This window comes from Coturnix japonica, chromosome 4, assembly GCF_054131305.1.
Source record: "Coturnix japonica strain WE chromosome 4, WE-NBRP24, whole genome shotgun sequence".
Classification (NCBI taxonomy): Eukaryota; Metazoa; Chordata; class Aves; order Galliformes; family Phasianidae; genus Coturnix; species Coturnix japonica.
Genome location: NC_140666.1, coordinates 60,706,843 through 60,726,589, shown reverse-complemented (window position 1 = coordinate 60,726,589; position 19,747 = coordinate 60,706,843). Strand labels below are relative to the sequence as shown.

The window sequence follows — 19,747 nt, the reverse complement described above, 5'->3', positions numbered from 1 at the left end:
GCCAGCCGCTCGCTAAGCCCCCGCCGTGCGGCCGCAGCGCTCCGCACGCACCGCCCGGCCCGCCGCCATCGGCCCCGCCGACACCGCCCCCACGGCTGGGCGGGACTGCGGGCAGGGCGCGGCCTACCGGGGAGCTCAGCTGGCGTCTGATAGTGGCCCCGAGTTGCTGTGTGAGGTGCTGGGAGCGGAGCGATTCGCTTTCAGGTAACGGCACCGAAAGCCCAACGTTGGGGGGTGCTGAGAGTGGCACCCCGTGAGCCCTTTGCTCTAACACCGCGTTCTGCGCTTCTTAGGTGAGGCGGGGTGGAACCACACGGGAATCGTTTCGATTTCTGTTACGAACGCCTTGTTTTGTGACGTGCTGTCATGGTTTGGTGTGGAAATGCTCAAAATCTAGCCATGGTGGGACTTTAGGGCACAGGTAACTGCAGAAGACGGGAAATACAAAAGAGCACCGAAAGGCTTCTGGATCTACAGGCGGGAGCAAAAGTAGCTGGTAAATGCTGCTGCGTGTCTGGGCTTCTGTTTGTTTGTTTTTCCTCTTCAGTCTTTTCCGTTCGTTATTGTTAACTGGAGAAATAGGAAAAGCTGTTAGCAGATGTTGTCAGACAGACAGAAGAGGGAGCTCTTGCCGCACCTATCCTGGAAAGTGCCCGTCCCTTTTGCACAGTTGGACAGCACTGAAATGGTCCCGATGTCATTTGTACCGATCAAAAGGCCAACGACAAGGCTTTTAAAAGAGTCAGAACTTTCCACATGAACTCAGGGCCTAGCGGACCTTCCACATCATTCTGTTCGTGGGTAACGTTTTGAATAGCTGCACGGCCAAACTTCCCATGTCTGCATAGTGCAGGATCAGGCCCCTGTAAGGATGTGGTTTTTCTGTGTTACTGTTTTGTGCTTGTGTCTGTTGGTGCAGGAAGCTTCTGCTTGAGTAACTTATAACACATCTCACAGTCATGTTCAATCCATCAGTCAACAGATGGTCTGAAGTTAAATTCCTTAGTAGGCCTAAAGAATCAACTGCCCAGCAAAGCAGCATCCTGAGAGTTTCTAATGACCCATACCCTGATATGATGGAATTGCTTTTACATTCTGTGGTTGCTGTCCTTTCTGTCACATTCACGTATTGCCAGTGCGGTTGTTTTCTGACCACTGCTTTCAGTATTGTTGTCCATTTAAAATAAATTACTACTGAAATGTGTTGTGAAATGTGGGGAGAGAGAAAGAAATAACAACAAAAAGACAGATACTTGAATTTCCCTGCAGTAAACGTGTTTTTATTAGATAATTTTTTACTTATATGAATGTAAAAGTCTTTTGTACAGACTTCTGTAAAACTGTATTTGTAGAGAGCTGAACGTTTTCAAGCTCTGTTATTTCAAGATTCATACAAATAGTTGCTTAGGTACATGGCTGCTATTGTTAAAATGGACTAGTGTTCATTTCTGCGTGGATAATAACAAGTTTTTAGTTGCCTGAGCTTCAGATATTATACCGTGAAATGAGACTCCTCGTCACATGGTGGCTAATCCAGTCGTAATAGCTGGCAACTTGTGTGTAGACACCAGGGTGACCGGCCTCCCCACAGTTTTCACCCCAACTCACAACACCCCAGACATACGCCACGTTTTCTGCATCAAAACAGACCAAGGGACCTCCTGAATCACCTTTGCAGCTGTCAATGGAGCCATCATAAGTACCTGCAGCAAAAGGGGAGGGGGAGGAAGGGGGAAACATCAGCAACACAAAAGTAAGTTTATGTGCTAACTAGCACACAAAGTAGAGCTCAGGAGGCTTTTTAGATCCATGTCACTTCCTGACACATATGCCTAACAGTCACTACTACTGGAAGTTCCAAACCTCTTTGGTCTGCTACTTTTTAATTATTTTGAAGTGTGGACCCCCTCTTTATAATTTTGGCTGGCCCCAAATCTTTCATGTGAGGAATGTGCTTCTTGTACCCTGTTTAGCAGAGAAGAATTCAGACGTATTGTATATTAAACTATCAAAAGTAGGTTATAAATAGAGGACAGAAGGTAGAAGAAAAGGGTAAGAAGATTATTAGACTGATCCCTCTGGAAATTAAGCTATCATAATATGCACGTTCCTCTACGTCTGCTATTGATGTCCTCTCTACCCAGTAATACATTGGCCAATTTCATCTGAGCTATGCAGAAGCTGAAACCTCAAAATTAATTGCTCTACAAGCTCTATGGCAAAAGGTGGGCAGGTGCAAGGATAGTATGTGAATGATGGGATACAAGAGAGTGCAATTGTCTTTAACTGAGCCCTTGCAGATACAGCACTTGAAGTGTGGACCCTCTGGAGTACCAGGTGACAGCTCTGAGACACAACATACAGACCATGGTGCTCTCTACAAGTTCCTGGGGTTTTGAAGCTACTTGTTTCCAATTTAGCAAATGTAGTGGTTGTAAAAATAAATAATTAAAAATAAATAAAGAGGAAAGAATATGATATTGGCCCAAACTTGCTAGAGAGTTGGAATACAATTTATGCTTTGTCCCGTAGATTCAGTAGAAGTGTGTAAAGACGTCTTTAACTCCTTTATTTCTACTTGGTTGATTGACCTAGTATGAAGGAACCCATACTAAGCAAGACTCCCTGTGTTTTTAAACATGTAACCTCGTTTTTGAGTCTCTACATCACTGAGAAAGAGTTTTGTGAATGTTTCAGGATTGGAAAGACTAATCCCATATAGGTAGACTTAGTTGCCTTGTTACCTTGTATCAGCAACTCCAGCAGATACCAGTCCTTAATTCCAAAATTTGTGTCTGCATTCTCATTGTACTGAATTTATTCACAAATGGTTAAGCTTTTATATCCAGTTTTGATTTGCTTTGTTATTTATGTAGTTTGTTTAAATACTGCCTTCAGAGTTAAAGAATGGTTGAAACGATCTGTCCTGTAAGTTGAAAACTCATTGCTCTTTAAGACGTGTGTTTGGCAATGCCTTTTGTTACTTGAAAAGCAAAAATGTGTACTCAAAATGCTTATTTTAGCATTAGGAATGACAACCAGTTTCCTGGCCAGACTAATCTTTGTTTGAAAAGTTTATAGTATTTTTCCTGGGGTGTGGTTTAGTGGTAGAGAATATCTCAGCAGATGAATAGTCACACGCTAGTCAATAGCACTGTGAATGTGCTCCAAAAAAGGCATTTGCTTTAATATGTTCCTGAACCAGAATAAAATAGAGGTGGGAGGAAGTTCAGTGGGCTGTAAAGTGCTTGTGTGTTTAGAAAACATGACTCCAACTGTGTGCTGAAATTTGCCCATAATCGCTGAAACTTGGCTGACTATCACCATAACTGTTTATAATTAGATAGATAACAACAGGTTACTGTAGGCTCCAGTGGCTAATGCTTTGCTAATGACGGTGTCCTTGCATTTGGTTTATTGCATTTTCCAAGTCTAAAAGATTCTCGGCCAATATGTCAGACCTTAAAAGCTGTGTGCACGATGGTAAAGAAATTATAGTAAGAAAATTCATACTTGCCTGCACACGCCATTTTTGGTAAAAATCGTCCTGGATACATTTCAGAACAATTCTGAAATAAATTGACATTTCCCCATTTGAGCACATATTGTTTGGTATAACCTGGAAAAGAAAATAATACGCTTTAAATTTATAAAGCTGATAAATGTGTATGAAACACTTTTAATATCATAAATTGAAAGTTAGAGATTTGCTTATCTATTGAATGTAATCTTAAATATTATAAACCAGGTTCCTTCAACTGCTGCTAACATTCACCCTACATCCATTGCCACCTATTGCCCATATATTTCAAAATAAAAGCAAAATGGTTAAATTGCAGTATTAAATGCAGTAGCTTCTTTTTTTTTGGTGATTTTTACTCCTTCCCTTTGTTATTTTCTAATTTTTTCCCCATGTTTTCCATACCAGGGTTTCCAAACGCTGGGAGATCAGTCTATTGTTTTCTGTGAAATGGAGAAATGCCTTTGATCATCACTGCTACCTCTCTTTCTCAGAAAGATGTGAGGACTGGGACTTGCGGATACAGGTGAGCTATGTAGTACAGGGTTAAGGAGAGGCCCTGTTTTGTTCTCTGTTTGCTGGTAATTCTTAACTTTGTATTTGGTTTATGGACTGGCTTTTATGCCAGGCTGCAGTCATTTTGTAATACAAAACAAGTGCTTCCCAAGGCTCTGAAAGCGTGACTGCATTGGGCCTGTCCTTCTCTAGGTTGAACCCATACGTGGCTGAGATGAGATGTGCTGAGCTTTGTAACTTCTGGTTGCAACTCAGATCCATTTGGGCAGAGCACAGATGTCTGGCTGTGACCATGAGCCATGTGTTAAATACTGGTACCAGGTTTGCACAGCTAAGATAAATATGAGACTGGTAATTACAGCCACTTCTTCTGGATGTCTCAGAGGTATTAAACGGCTCTGGTCTCCTTTGAGAAGCGTGTACAGGAGCAGCACAACAAATAATGTTCTTGCTTATGCATGTGTTGTTTGAATGCTGCTGTCTTACTCTTGTCATCTCCTTCCTGCTCCCTTGCTGCACTGTGCTGACACAAGTGTGCTGCAGTGGAGTCAGGCTGCAGATAAAGCTGCAAACCAGCATTGCCTTTTATCAGGTTAGTTCTCAAAACAGAGGTGTCCTCCAAACCAACTCACTGGAACAAGAGAGGAAGCAGTACAAAAAAGAGAACTGACAGCCAAATGCCAACAGCCTGTGTTTGCTGTGCTCAGCCTCTTGCAAGTGCTTTGCGTGCACCACTCTTCAGCATTTTCAGTATGAGAGCTGATCACTGTTTGAAACACACAGATAAAAAGTTATACATTCTGGTAGTAAGCACTGAATCAAATACCTTTCTCTAGTCCCCATCCAGAAACCTTGCATTTATCTCCAGCCTTGAACATATGCTCTGACCAGGGGATGCAGGCAGGTATGCTGTATTTCAGGGAGCACTCTCCTTTTCCATGACCTTTCAGCTCCAGCAGAGCGATGTCATTTTCATACGTTGCAGCATTGTATTTCTCGTGGATTATCAGTTGCTTTAGTCTGTAAGTGTCTGTCTCTGTGTCATACCGTATTGTATCCAACAGCCCAATCCAGACACGGTATAGATGAACTCGAGTTGCACTGGAAAAAAAACCAATGGAATAAAATATGTTTTGGTACCTCACGCAAGCGCTGTGTGTTTCAATTAGTCATATTATTTTTTCCTTTTATCAAAGTTTTTGTAGAATAAAAATTCATATTACATACATATAGTTTCTTCCTGGACTTGTATGTCCAGGTTGTTCTGAAGCAAGTAGAAGGCTGGTGACACTTAGTGCTGAGTCCTGAAGTTAATAGAGAAAGACAGTAGCAAAGACCAGTGTGTTTAGTGCCCTCACAAAGAGAAAGCAAGGCTTATGCCTCTGATAGGAGGTGAAAGAAGAGTGAACAAATACACATGGAACGCCGGGCTCAGCAGGTCTTTCCTGCCCACTCCTGCTGACTCTGGGGAATAAGTGGCACGAGGGATATTCTTGGGGGGCAGGTGCTGGGCCTCCCCAGTGCTGAGAGGAGGTAACTCAGAATTACTCTTTTGCTCACTGACAAAATACTTTGTCTTTGAATCCCTCCCATTGTTAATGTGAGCAAATCAGCAATTTTAGTTGTTTTATTGAATGGGCAAGTAAGAATTAGCAATCAAGTAGCTGTGAAGAGCAATAATACACAGATTCATCTTTTCTGCTTTGCAAAGAAATAATTTCTCTCGGGTTGTTGCTTTTACCTGACACAGTGTGCAGCAGTCAGAACCCAGCAGCCACCAATATAAACCCCTCCACAGTACACTGTTGTACCTTCATTGCCACTGTCTTTAATTGCCACTTGCCAAGGGAATTCACCCTATTAAAATGACAGAAACCCAAATAATATGAAATCATTGTGCTATTTTTCGTGCATAAAGGGAAACACCATATCACTTCATCTTCTTGACTAAATCTGCTATTAAGAAATTGTCTGTAATTTGGGCTCTCATATAAAGCCTCTGTATTCTAAACTACAGTAACTTTGTTGTCTCCTGACATTATGACATTATGCAGTGTCTCCTCTCCCCCCCCCAACTTTCTGTCAAGAAGCTCCTGAAAAAAAACACAGAAGGAGGATCTGACCTGGTATGATCAAGCATTACATTTATTATTATAATTATCATATGTAGCTGTAGTATTAAGTATTTTGCTGAATCATTTTCAATGCGTACTTGCACGGTAATGCTGTATTTTGTAGCTTGGTGTTTTATCTTATGAACTGTGCTTCTATTTATATTCTTCCAGTGTGTTGCTGCTACTAATGTAAAACATGAAATTTATGATGCAACAGATTTTGTTATTTCTGTACATTTTAACAGAAGGACAATAACGACCATTTAAATTGTTATTGAATGAACACATGAGCCTATATTTGTAAGGTTTGGTTGTGTGGGGAGGTGGGGGGGGGGGAGGGAAGGCTGTTGTTATTTTTTACCTTTCTTGCAGTTTGTCCACCTATGATTCTTTTCCGTCGGGTTAATGTGTGATTTACAACTCCGCAGTTTATTTGGGGAAGGAACGTCTTTGCCAGTTTTCTTTCTTTAACAAAAAAGAAGGTGTCTCAGAATTCAAGCATTCATTCACTCTATTTGGAGACAGTCTTATCTTTACCTTGAAATCATGAGTGCTGTGAGTATGCAAGTAGCTGAAGTTGCAGGAAGGCAGAAGACCCAGAATGTTACATCTGTTTTTGCTTTGACAGTTACTTCTGCCTTAGTATCACGTTATTTTTCTTTATTTTCCATTGCTGACAGCATTCAGGTAAATCTCAAAGCAGTTGCCATAGACTTGCTTAGAGTTTATCCATTGCTGATACGTACAGATGCGGATCCTGAGGCAGGATGAATTATTATTGTTGTGGTTGAGATTAGTGGAAAGCTAGTTAAATAGTTAAGCCCCAGGCTGTGTACTACTAAGCCACAAAGTCCATGTATCTGAGTGTTGCATGTCTGTCCAACTGGCTGGTAGCTAGAAGCCACTAAAAAGAGGGTATGCAGTGGTTTGTGGGGAGGTTACTTACCTGCATCCATACTGTGATTCTCATCATGTTTCACTTTGCCTGTAGAGAAATAATAGAATACTAAGAACAGTTACTAATATTTATATTGTTCTGTAACTTGAATGTTTGGTTGTGTACCAGAATCATGGTAAGTTTTTAGCTGGATAGATACATAGCATTTCACATGGACAGAAATACTCTGTAAGCACGGTGCCTGCTGTTTCTTTTCTTCTCTACTTTTCTACTCAGCTGCCACATCTTACAAATGACCTGCATCCAGCAGACACTCATTTATCACTACATGATATCTAATCTTATTTTCTTGTCCAGAGGACCATTCTGCAAAGAAACCCTGTGAAATGGCCTTATTTTATTTTATTTTATTTTATTTTATTTTATTTTATTTTATTTTATTTTATTTTATTATTTTATTTTATTTTGTTTTGTTTTGTTTTGTTTTATTTTAATTTCTAAAGCAATAGATTGCTCTCCTCTACTGGGAAACACCAGAAATTTCTCTTCCTGCTCCATCAGTCTTTTGGAGCTTTCTAAAGCCCAGAGGAGCATTAGGTAAAAAGGTAAAAGGATATATATTTTTAAATTTCCAATTTAGATGCTGCTGCTCTGTACTCTGTGCCTCCTTTATCAGAGTAAGGGATGGTATTCAACACAAGAGGTAAACTAAATTCCTCCTGAATCTGGTTTGTCAGCTTTTATTCAAACAAAATACCCATTGAATTCACTTCCTAAATGGAGGCTGGGGATTGGCTCTGTTCTCATATTACTGACAGTAATGTTTACTTTTAGGGTTCAGTTTACTTTTACCAATTACCATGTACCGAAAATGTTTACTTTTTGGCTTTAGACTTTGTCTCTTATCTAAAATATTCTAAGTTCAAAACAAAACAAGGTATTATCAATGGTAAGGAGAACAGTACAGATGAACTATTATATTAACAAACTAGTTAAATTAATTCCTTATACACAAAGGAGATATTCTTGCTTGCTCCATCTACATTTTCTTCCCAAAAACAGGATACCAGTTTGATAGATGTCCATGTATGCAAAAGTCATAATCTGTTTTCAGCCTCCTAAAACATAATCTGTTTCTTCTGTCCCTTAGTTTTCTTGCCATTTATTTCTAGTAGGAGGGGAAGGAAAAGTATGTAACCTTTTCTTAGTTTCCTAGTATGTGTAACATAACATCAGAAAGACTAATACTTGTGTGCATTTTGGTTTTGCTAATCTGATAAATGACTTTATAACACACATTCTGTAGTATGTAGGTTTAAATCAGCATAACAAAAGGAAAAGAAAGAAAAACACATCTTAAAAGGAAACCTGAACAGAGAGCTTGAGCTTCATCCTCTCCTGTTAGGCAGTCAACTTCTTTGTTACACACATTCTTATTTGGAATACAGATATTTGATCGACAGTGGAAACTGTTGTTTCTGCATTCTGTAAAATAAAAGAAGTAAAATGGTAAAGCACAGGACTGATTCAGTGATTCAGTGACGTCACATACTTAGAGGGCTTCTTAAAATACAAACCCAATCAAATATCCATGTTATGGGGGACTTTGCTATTTATAAATAGATCCTGAAAGTAGGGTCTGTAAGTGTAAAATGAAGTGAATACTTGACTCTGCTCATTCTACTGCCTTGATGTTCTGAAATGTGTGAGTTTAAGAAAGATCTTATTTTAGTTTAAGATAGTTCATTGGGGGAAAAAAAAAACCAAGCACAACCAACAACATAGTTTTGTTTGATTACTGTCAGTTTTGCCCTATTGAAAATGTATTTAATTCTGTCTCATACAGTTGGGTTTTGTTTCTTTGTTTTTGTTTGTATCAACAGCCTCCTAAATCTCATTATTATTTTTTTATTATTATTATCAGAAAGAATCCAGATCCTCAGAGATCAGTTGCTTGCTTTGGAAAATTGTATTATTTATGTTATTATAATTCTCTAACTATAGAGTCATTGAACTTTCTTGTACTTTCCCATACAGAAACTATGGTTTGCTTACCTTGACATAGTGATTTTGCAATAGAGACTTTGTTGTTACATCGCTGTAAGAATTAATTCTTTGGGGATGTTGTTTTTTTTTTTTGCTGAAATGTTTGTTAAACAGCTAAGAAAGTAAATTACCTTTACAGCACAGTTCATCACTTAAGTCTCCACAGTCATTTATACCGTCACAGGTTTTAGTCACAGAAATGCACTTGTCATTTGCACATTGGAACTCACCAGCTGAGCATTCTGTGCAGAGATGAAAATGAAGTTAGTATAGAAATGACTATTGGTTCACAACTGCCCGAGGTAATACTCAGCATACATGTTTTATTCATTCAACAGTTTGGCCTGTCAAAAGTAGGTGTCTCAAAGACCTAGTTAAGTAAATAGGATTTTTTTTTTAATTGATTTTATTGCCTCCTCTTCAAACTTTCAATGTGAATATGTATTTTCTTCCTCCAACTTTCAGTAGCCTGGCAAAAGGGAACTTTGTTTCTTCCAGACATGGAATAAAGCAGAAGCATTAGCTTCAGTTGATCTTGCAAAGCAAGAACAAAGGAAGAAGGATGAGGTTGTCACCTGTCTCCTCATCAGCTAACCTAGGAGAGACAAGAGTTGTGGGATATAATATGCCTTGGAAGGGATGGGGGAACAGCCAGAATCACAGGTGAAATTTGTCCACTTTTGGGTAGTATCTGTCAGGATCTTCTAGGAGCAACAGTGCATTATTTTCCAAAGTCATAAAATTAAGATTGCTTCAGTTGTCTTGAATGTTTGCAAAAGGATTCTTAAAAAAAGATAAAAAATAAAAGATTTTATTACAGCTTTGTGATGGCTGAGATATCAGCAGAATAGATCCTCAATACATATATTTCAGATGAACTTAACGTGAAAAGCTTTAAGTAGATTTAAAGCAAAATAAAACCTTGCTAACCTCGGAGAGCTTTCTGGCACTGGAGGCCAACAAATCCCTCATTACTAGCTCTTAATTTCTTCTCTATGTAACATTCAGCAAGACTTGTCTCTAGGCCTCTGCAAGTTATTTGGAAGCAGTGTGATGGTTCTGTGATGCTGTAGTCGGTGTGGTAATATTCAGCACCTCTGTAAAGATAAAAGTGATAATAACAAATTCAGTTTTTTCAAAACAGATTGTCCTCTGCTTTTATTGTTTAGAATTTCTATGATTTTCCCCAGTGTTAAAGAACTTTGGTCATGGCTAAGGAAATAAACAAAAACAGATTTCCCATGGAGTGGTATAAAGGTAAGGAGGAAAGTAGGAGATATTTACTTTGGAAGAAAACATAAAACAAAGTGCCAGTTTTTGCCAATTGCATCATAGAACTGGCACTGAATCTGTGACACATTTATCTCAGTTATTGTGTATGGTGATAGATATAAATCATCTTGCATGAGGCTGAGTACCAGGGGTGTCATCAAAACCAATGCATATTGAGAAAGCTCAGGGCATTGCAAGATTGGCATTCATTAATCACCTGAATGTGATCCTCTAAGAGTGTATCTCTTTTTCTCTTAAGAAAATAAGGAATGAGTAAACAAATAACTGGAGTGACTTGCCGTGGGAGTCAAGGGCTGAATGCTCTGTTCAGAACCTCTCTCTATGCTATCTGAAGAGGTATGAATCAGGACTGGGAAATATTTAATTCTTATCTACAGGGGACAAATTCAGGCACCGTGATAGCATTCGTTGTCTCTAGGGTTGGAGAGGCAGTCCTATGTGGCCCAGTTATGCTATTGTTTTAAAAGATTATGTACAGGATATATTGATTCTTTATGATGACCTTAGCATGTAACTCAGATCATTGGTGTGGTCTCAGGAAGAACAGACTGTGGCCTCAGCCATTTCTGGTGGGCAAAGCAAGCAATGGTGGCTGGTTAAAGGATGAAGAAAAAACCTTGTGTTCTGGTTCTTGTTAATCTGGCTGCTGCAAGTAGCAAAACACAGCTGTACCATTTGGCCAGCTAGTTTAAGAAACTTTTCTCTACATGCTTTGTACATGCTTTGTTCATTGATCAGAGCCATCTGGGGATCGTCCATCTATGCACTTTCCCCTACACAGACCTGAGAGAAAACTCATCTATCAGACTTAAACTTTATTTTAAAAGTAAAATACTAATCCTTTGAACAGTTGTTATTTGTAAGAAAATGAAGAAATCTGTTTTGGCATTTGCTTTCAAGAAGCTTTATTGCAGCCGATATATAGTTCGTGAAAATTTTCCCTTAATAGTTGACTGGCTGACTGAGCCTTATATAAGCATCACTATTCATTCACATCCATTGCAATCACAGAGAGAGAAATTCCCCAAACTTACAATTCGAAGCCAAGGTGTCTGCAGGCCACGTTTGCTTCATTCATAGTCCACATGCTGTCACATACAAAAAGGTCCTCGTTGTTCACAGGTTTTACTTGAAGCAAATGTGAATCCTTGTAGACCAAGGAGATTTTAAATTTTTCTAAAATAAAAAAGAATCAACTATAAAATTGTATTCTATGGATGTATCAAGTGGAAAGACAGCGCAGGAAGAAACCAGCCCTAAAGTATGTTGTTGGTATCCAGAGCTTATATGGAATGAACAGTAGGTTGGGAATCAGAAGCCTGAGGTTATTACTGCAGATTTTTCTGATGTTATGGCTTTGAGCCTGTTGCTTTTTCAAAATATACCAGCTTCAGAACAAATGAAGATAACAGTTCCTGCTCTGGAAGCATACTTGGAGGTCTTTTGAGGAAAGGATGTGTTTTAGTGTACTACTTCTGTTAGAGGACTTTCAGTAATCAAACAAATGACTGATACATTTTGAAAGAAAAAGAAGAGATATGAATACCTGTGGACGCGCATTTCCCCTTGTTCAGAAACTTTGTTTCAGGACGTTGACACTCATAGCTCTTCAGGTGGCAGTAAGTATGGAAGTGCTTTCCAGTGGTAGAACAAACTGAAGTGCCGTTCTTTGGACACTGGTAGGGAAGCTTACAGTGGCATTTTCCCTCCACGCATCGTTCCCATGGGTGACAAAAAACTTTCTTACAGGACTTGTGTGTGTATTTGTTGCTTAAACATTCTTCTATGAGGTAAGTGTCTTGCTCAGCTGGCTGACCGTCCTGCTCAACTGGCTGAGCAGGCTCAATGTATGAAAACGCTTCTTCTGTACTGTTAGATGCTGCATTCTGTAAGGCACAAGTTAAAAAATATACCAAAACCAAATAGCAAACAGGACTAGAGGTTGCACCAGCAGATCTGCAGATCCCTTGCATACCTCAGCAAAGTGACTATGAGCCTTTTTCTATCTTGTAAGAATGGAAGTGCTAAATATCATCTATAATGTATATCCCTTTGTCTTTGAGATACTCACCTTTCTGTTCTCCTGGATTTTTGTTCTTTTTCAGATCATTCTCCTGGTTTGATTTTCACTGTCACTGATCACCCACAAACTATACTCTTAAAAAAATCAGCTGAAGTGTGCAACAGAAGATGATAACCATTTCAAGCTTGTGGTTTAGAGCACACCACAACAATGGAACCGTAAGCAAATTAAATATAAGGGGACTTCATAGAATCATATAGAATGGCCTGGGTTGGAAGGAACCTCATGCATCTCCAACCACCTTCCCCTCCCACTGGCAGGGCCACCAACCTCCACATTTAATACTAGACCAGAGCCCCATCCAACCTGGCCTTGAACACCTCCAGGGATGGGGCATCCACAGCCTCTCTGGGCAGCCTGTTCCAGCACCTCACCACTCATAATAAAGAACTTGGCCCTGACATCCAACCTAAATCTTCCATCCTTCAACTTAAAACCATTTCCCCTTGTCCTATTATCTACCCTTTCAAATAATTGACTTCCCTACGTTGGCTTAAACATCAGAAAAATAAAATAAAATAAAATAAAATAAAATAAAATAAAATAAAATAAAATAAAATAAAATAAAATAAAATAAAATAAAATAAAAAAGAGTAGCAACTTGATTTTTTTCAAGACCTTTTTATTGTCCCCGTTGACTTAGCTAATAACTGTAACTTAGTTAACTATAGCCAGTAACTACATAGGAACAAATCTAAAATTAACGATTTGTTTAATTGCAAGTAACAAGTATCTTCAACAAATGTGAAAACTAAATGCCCCTCCCAGTCCATTTTGTTCTCATATCTTGAATGGCAGTGGGTTTGCAGTGTGGTTTCTGGTTGTTATGGGCTGCAAGGAGTGTTCCTGATCTCTCCATCTGAGCATCTGTCTCTAGATGAGTAATAACAACTATCCCTGCAGCTCACTGGTTATGCCACTACTGGCCGAGTCCTTTTGCTTACTAAGAGCTCTGGGTAGGGGGAATGTTGAAATGTGAAAAATATGTAACTAGACTTTGCATAGAGATGAATAAGAAATGTCAGTTGTCAGATGGGATTTATTGGCTTTGAGTGCATCCACTGAATCAACAGAGCCAAAGTTTAAAGTTCTCATGAAGAAATCCTGGCCTAAGTAAAGGCAGTGGGAATGTTGCCGAGGCAGAATTTAATCCGAGCCCCTCCCACCCTTTTAAGGGCTGTATAATCTTAATAAATTCTTCCTGTTCTTCTCAGGTCACTAGAATCCTATGCATTATCTTTAAATTTACATACCAAACTCTGAGCCAGGCCCGGCTTGGCATAACTCCCGTATAGCACTAGATGCTTCTCCTTAGTTCTGCCTGAATAGCAACAGAAGGTGCTGATCTTTGTCTATGGGCTTTTCTGGAAGGTTCAGGGTATGCTGAACATGGAGCCCATCAGGATATCCTGAGAGGCTTTTGCCAGAAGAGAGTTCACAACAGAAGCTTTCTGAGCTGAGCCACACTTGCAAGTCAGGTTTAGCATAGGATCCTGATTAAAAGATCTTCCAGAAGCCTGTTCATGTAAACCTCATACAGAACCAATACACGGAAGAGATTCACATTTTCAAACTGGACTAAAACAAATGGATGAAATGCAAATACTACAACAGGAAATTATAGATATATATGTATAGAAATATAGATATATCTTTTTATAATAATCAACTGTTTGCTGTTTTTCTGTTGGTTTATTTTTAAAATAGGGGGGTTCCACAATAAAAGAAGTTCTTACCTGTGCTCGACAGAAAGAAAAGAGAGAGAAGGAAACCAAGAAAACCGCAACCACCCTCATGATGAAGTTTTATCTCTTTGTAGAGAAATCCCCCTGGCCGGGATTTGTCCCAATCTCCAGTTGTTAGGTTTGTGTTTAATTTTTAACCATTGGTAAAACAGTTTGGCCTCAGAAACCACTACGGGAGCCTTAGATGTTAAGGGATGAGTCGGATCCCACCCCATTTCAGCTGTTTGACTGTAAACAGAGAACCAAAGGAAAGCCATTGAAGTCAGCGATTACAAGGGAGTGCTCGGCGGGGTCTCTCGCTCCCCGCCCGCTGCCAAAGCAGACCGACCGAGTGGCGGAGCCATTAACCAGCTCTGCTGTCAGGGTGCTGTCAGGGGAGGTGCTTTCTTAGGTGCGATATGTGTCCGTGCAGGCAGGCAGACTTAAGGGTGCGACAGTGCCGCCGAGCCCGTTTCTCCTTTACGGCATGCCGGCGTCTTTCCGGCGTGTAATGATGACATAATCAGGCGGCGACAGCACTCGCATGGAAGCTGGGTATGCACGTGTGAGGGGTTGGGGCTCGTGGTGCGGGTTGGGGTGTGTGTGAGCTGTCGTTAGGGCCATTAGAGCTGGTGGTCTCCTTCAGGGCTCGGTGCCGCGTCCAGGGAGGCCGCCCCGTGGGAAGCTGGCCGCCCGGAGCCACTCCGTGGGGCTGGGACTGTGCAGCGTGATGCTCAACCCCGATATGGCCGGTCCCTCTTGATGGATGGGCATTACCGCAGAATCGCTAAGGTTGGAAAAGCGTTTTGAGGTCATTTAGTTTAATGGGGAAACTTGATTCTGGCTCGCCTGCACATTTTCGGTCCCAGCCGAGGTGCGTAACCACTAACCCGGGACCTGGGCGTCCTGGTGGACGACAGGTTGGCCATGAGCCAGCAGTGTGCCCTTGTAGCCAAAAAAGCCAATGGCATACTGGGGTGTGTTAAAAAGAGCGTGTCCAGCAGGTCGAAGGAGGTGATCCTCTCCCTCTACTTTCCCTGGTGAGGCCTCATCTAGAATATTGTGTCCAGTTCTGGGCTCCCCAGTACAAAAAAGACAGGGATCTCTTGGAAAGAGTCCAGCAGAGGGCCACAAAGATGGTGAAGGGCCTGGAGCATCTCCCCCATGAGGAGAGACTTAGGGAACTGGGTCTGTTGACCCTTGAGAAAAGAAGGCTGAGAGAGGACTTGATCCAGGTTTATAAATACCTGAGGTGTGGGGGCCATAGTGGTGAGTCTCGTCTCTTTTCAGTAGTGTGTGGGGACAGGACTAGGGGTAATGGGATGAAAGTACAGCATAGGAAGTTCCACATGAATGTATGGAAGAACTTCTTTACAGTGAGGGTGACGGAGCACTGGAACAGGCTGCCCAGGGAGGTGGTGGAGTCTCCTTCTCTGGAGACATTCAAGACCCGCCTGGACGCCTACCTGTGTGATGTGGTGTAGGGAGCCTGCTTTGGCAGGGGGGTTGGACTCGATGATCTCTAGAGGTCCCTTCCAACCCTTACAATTCTGTGATTCTGTGATTAAACAGGACCATCAGGAGACGTTGATTCGGACAGCGTGGTAGACAACAAATATGTACTTATTAAACAACCTATTTTTGTCTATGCTGTAGGAGGCAGTAGAGAATGTCCTTCCGTGGAAGAGGAGGAGGAGGTGGTGGAGGACGAGGAGGTGGCGGAAGAGGTGGAGGCGGCTTTAATCGTGGAGGAAGCGGCGGTGACAGAGGCGGCTTTAATCGTGGTGGACGAGGTGGCTTTGGACGGGGAGGTGGACGGGGAGGCTTCAACAGAGGCGGATATGACCAGGGCCCTCCGGAGAGGGTAGTTTGTAAGTTACATGTGGAGGCTGCTTTTATTTAACTTGCAGTGAGTGTTGAAGATCTTCAGCTTGTTTGTTCTTTATTTCAGTACTGGGAGAGTTCATGCATCCCTGTGAAGATGATCTTGTTTGTAAATGTAAAACAGAAGAAAACAAAGTGCCTTATTTCAATGCACCGGTGTACTTGGATAATAAAGAACAGATCGGCAAAGTGGATGAAATTTTTGGGCAGCTACGAGACTTTGTATCCTTCACAAATTGGTTTCTTTAGTCGGTTTGCTCCAAAATTAGAAAACAATTTCTTTGTCCTACTTTATTTGCTTAGGACAGGTTCAGAACATCCTTCTGCTCTGAATGTATTAATTTGTAGATTTACTTTTTGTACCAGAATTACTTGAAGTTCAGAAACTTTTTTTCTTATAATAACATACCAAGAAATGTAAAGGGAGCTCAGCTGTACTTTGCTGTTCCTTAGCTCCCCGTTTAATCTTGAGTGCTATTGAAAAGTCAGCCAGCAGCTCACAAACAACCATTCTTGCACACTTGAGAACCACGGGATCCATAGTAGTTTGTCTTTGGAGTTACAGAGAACATCCACCATATCACTGTAGGATGAAACAAATGATGTGGTTGGGCTGAGCAGCCCTTGCTGGCTCATCTCTTTCTTCATCCAGGCAGCTGTACAAGCCAGGACAGTCATAGCAAAGTCACTGCAGCATCCGTATTGTTCTGGATAAATCTGAGAGACGGTCACTTGTCAAACAAGTTTGTTTCTTTATGTTTATATTTTATGTATTTTCTGCTGGTATGTTCCTCATGCCTTAATCCATGGGAAGGAGAAAGTAATGCTTCTACAAAAGGCTGTCTTTGTAACTGTGAGGAAGATTAGAAACAGTTATTCCTGATCATTAAGTTGTAATTTTGTTGAAGCGATGATGTTTAGCTTCATTAATAACCTGAATTTAGAAAATGTCTGAAGCATCTAAGTTCTGCTATGCAATAATCAAAAGTGCTACTTCTAACCTTTTATTCGTGGTGCGTTCCTTAAAGAAGCCAACAGTATTTTTCAGTGAAGCTGTCTGAGAACATGAGAGCCTCTTCATTCAAAAAAATGCAAAAGGTAAACTGATCTCAGTAACAGAATTCTGCTGTATGTCAGGTAGATACGTCATCAAATAGCTAAAAGCTTTAGTAAGAGATTTTATTGACTTTAAAAGGTAGCTGTCCTTTGAAAATGTGTTTGCTTACTCATCCTTTTTGCTTTTACATCTGCCATGCTCTTCCCTCCCCTAAAGAACAAAAAAAGGAAGTCGGGTGTAATGAATAAAACTTAATAAATCCGCATATCATCTGTAATTTAATAACTTTATAACACTGATTTGTTTTGCATATTATTTGTTTACCTGTTTTTTCTGTAAAGGCAGTTTGACATAATGAGTTAAGACCAAATAGTGACTCTTTGTGAAGGATTTAACCTGTGTTTTCTCAAAGCCTAATGGAACTCTCTTCCTGCAGTTTTACATTGATCCAGCAAAGCTGCTACCCCTTCAGAGATTTTTGCCAAGGCCTCCTGGAGAAAAAGGTGCCCCTCGAGGAGGTGGTAGAGGAGGACGTGGTGGAGGACGTGGAGGAAGAGGTGGTGGTAGAGGTAAGATCCCAAGAATGAAAGCTGCAGAAAGGTTATTTTATTTGTGTGTGTTTGGTGAACTTACCGTTATGTACTTGAATAAACTCTTCTATTACAAAGAAAAATGACAGGCACTTCACAGTTTGATAACTCAGTAGAAGAGACAGTGACCTCTTTCCAAGCCAAGAACTAGTTTCTGTAAGGCAGAAAAGGGAGTACACTGATTTATAACCAAGACAGAAAGCATAACTGTTAACCAACTTGTGGTAAAAGGTAATGGATAATACCCATTCAAAACAACAAAAGCTGTATTTTTGCTATGTTCTAAAATGTAGGTTGCACAAAATACTTGAAATGCAATGTTTGAGAGAAGAAGTAAATGATCTGGTAGATCTCATCCTTTACTTTTTAAGCACAGTCTATGATGTACCCAGTTAAAGTCAAGTTCTCTCCACTCTGCCACCTTGTGTGCAAGGAAGCACAAGTATTTCAAGGTTTTTTGCTTTAACATTTTGAAGATTTCATATATAATAATTGTAGTTAACTTTTTTCATGACAGCTAAAAATTATCTTGGAGCTTTATTAATGCATTAGTGTCTTAGACATTGGATACTGTATATATTCAGCAACACCTAAAATGCTGCAGATGGTCCCCAGAAGAGAGAAGATACTAGGATGAAGCAGTTGGCCATTTCTGATTTACTTTGGTTTTTCTTTTGGAAACTGTGAGTGAAAGTTGTTGTTATATATAACAAAATTTACATGCTCCAGAAAGTGTAACTTCTTTCTTACATTCAGGAGGATTCGGAGGAGGAAGAGGTGGTGGAAGAGGAGGAGGAGGATTTAGAGGAGGCGGAGGAAGAGGTGGGGGAGGAGGAGGATTCAGAGGAGGAAGAGGCGGTGGAGGAGGTTTTAGAGGTGAGTGTGCAGTTGTTATATTTCCATAATAAGAATGGCTCTCAGTTTCTAAACTTCTAAGTATTAAACAGAATGCTGTATATTCTTTTCCTCTTGTATGGCTGTTCATAGTTTTATGTAAAACCTGACATGCTTCCCAGTAACTTGTTTTAACCAAAGGTCAGTTACTCTCTGTTTTTTTATGCTTTGTAAAGGTGGTGCTAGTTTCTACGTGAAAAGGGGCTACAAGAACAGATAACAATGATAAATTATTTTATCAATTCATGCAGTCTTATATGTTTAATTTATTTACTTTAACAGCGTGTAAAATCATCTGAATTAAGTATCTATGATAATGAATTGTCTTTTTTCCCCCTTAAAACAGGGAGGGGACATTAAAAATGGATCAGTGAGAATCTTCCTGCTGACTTACCACATTATCTGCAGAAGTGAAGAGCAAGGAAAAAGATATAAAAGACCATGAAAAAGTTGTCTGTAAAGAACTGGAAGCTACGAAATGACAGCTAATGGCTGCTTGTCAACACGTGAACAGAGTTCTTGGCAAAGAATGGAAGTCTGCTCAGGACATGCTTGAAGTTTTTTTAACTAAGACAAGGTTCAGTGTTGTTCATAAATTGTTTCTTAGCCAGTGCTTGACTTCATGTTGGAGTCTGGGTTCACTGCATGCACATTTGTCGGTATGAACTTGCTACCCATGTGTGACTTGGGTAAGATCCCTTGTTCTCATTGTTTTATATGGAATCTTTTGGGTCACCCTAAAAAGGACATGCTGTTTAAATAACCTTTACAGACCATTTTTTACAAACTAAACTTCAGATTTTTTTTTGTCATTAGAACTTTTCTTAATGCATAATAATAAATATGAGGGAAGGAAGATAGCAAAGATTATTTTGTAGATTCTTCTCTCTGAATCTTAATGAAAGCCAAAGGCATTAAGACACATTCTTAGAAGATATTATCTGATAAGGAATACAGTGTAAATTCTGTTGTTAGGTCACCTCACTGTATCTAATTTCACTGATAATAAAATTGCTAAGAATTTTTAACTGCTCTCCTTTTCCTCTTATCCAGTTTCTCTTGAGGTTTTGATGTCCTGGCACATCACCTCTGATGTGCTCTGAGCTTGTGGAGGGCTAAAATGAAATA

At 40.2% G+C, this 19,747-nt stretch overlaps 2 protein-coding genes across 4 annotated transcripts; one reads left to right on the top strand and one right to left on the bottom strand.

Annotated features, from left to right (window-relative positions):
- Positions 1–109: 109 nt before the first annotated feature.
- Positions 110–19,647, top strand: GAR1 (GAR1 ribonucleoprotein). Of its 3 annotated transcripts, XM_085547070.1 has the most exons (10): positions 110–293; positions 3,929–4,046; positions 12,493–12,628; positions 14,178–14,333; positions 15,851–16,065; positions 16,146–16,300; positions 17,117–17,176; positions 17,572–17,704; positions 18,482–18,601; positions 18,966–19,647. In XM_085547070.1, exons 5-10 carry the CDS (start codon positions 15,864–15,866, stop codon positions 18,977–18,979), a joined length of 684 nt encoding a protein of 227 aa, XP_085403196.1. In that variant the 5' UTR covers positions 110–293; positions 3,929–4,046; positions 12,493–12,628; positions 14,178–14,333; positions 15,851–15,863; the 3' UTR covers positions 18,980–19,647. The 3 variants fall into 3 exon arrangements, with proteins under 3 accessions (XP_085403196.1, XP_015717464.1, XP_015717465.1); XM_015861978.3 differs by lacking the exons at positions 110–293; positions 3,929–4,046; positions 12,493–12,628; positions 14,178–14,333 and adding an exon at positions 14,701–14,749; XM_015861979.3 differs by lacking the exons at positions 110–293; positions 3,929–4,046; positions 12,493–12,628; positions 14,178–14,333 and adding an exon at positions 14,701–14,986.
- On the bottom strand, positions 1,254–14,346 carry CFI (complement factor I). The gene is made up of 12 exons (XM_015861977.3): positions 14,207–14,346; positions 11,934–12,273; positions 11,422–11,563; positions 10,025–10,191; positions 9,226–9,336; positions 8,417–8,533; positions 7,097–7,135; positions 6,512–6,615; positions 5,778–5,893; positions 4,863–5,137; positions 3,518–3,619; positions 1,254–1,703 (listed from the first exon to the last, which is right to left on the bottom strand). Exons 1-12 carry the CDS (start codon positions 14,264–14,266, stop codon positions 1,486–1,488), a joined length of 1,791 nt encoding a protein of 596 aa, XP_015717463.1. The 5' UTR covers positions 14,267–14,346; the 3' UTR covers positions 1,254–1,485.
- Positions 19,648–19,747: the final 100 nt, after the last annotated feature.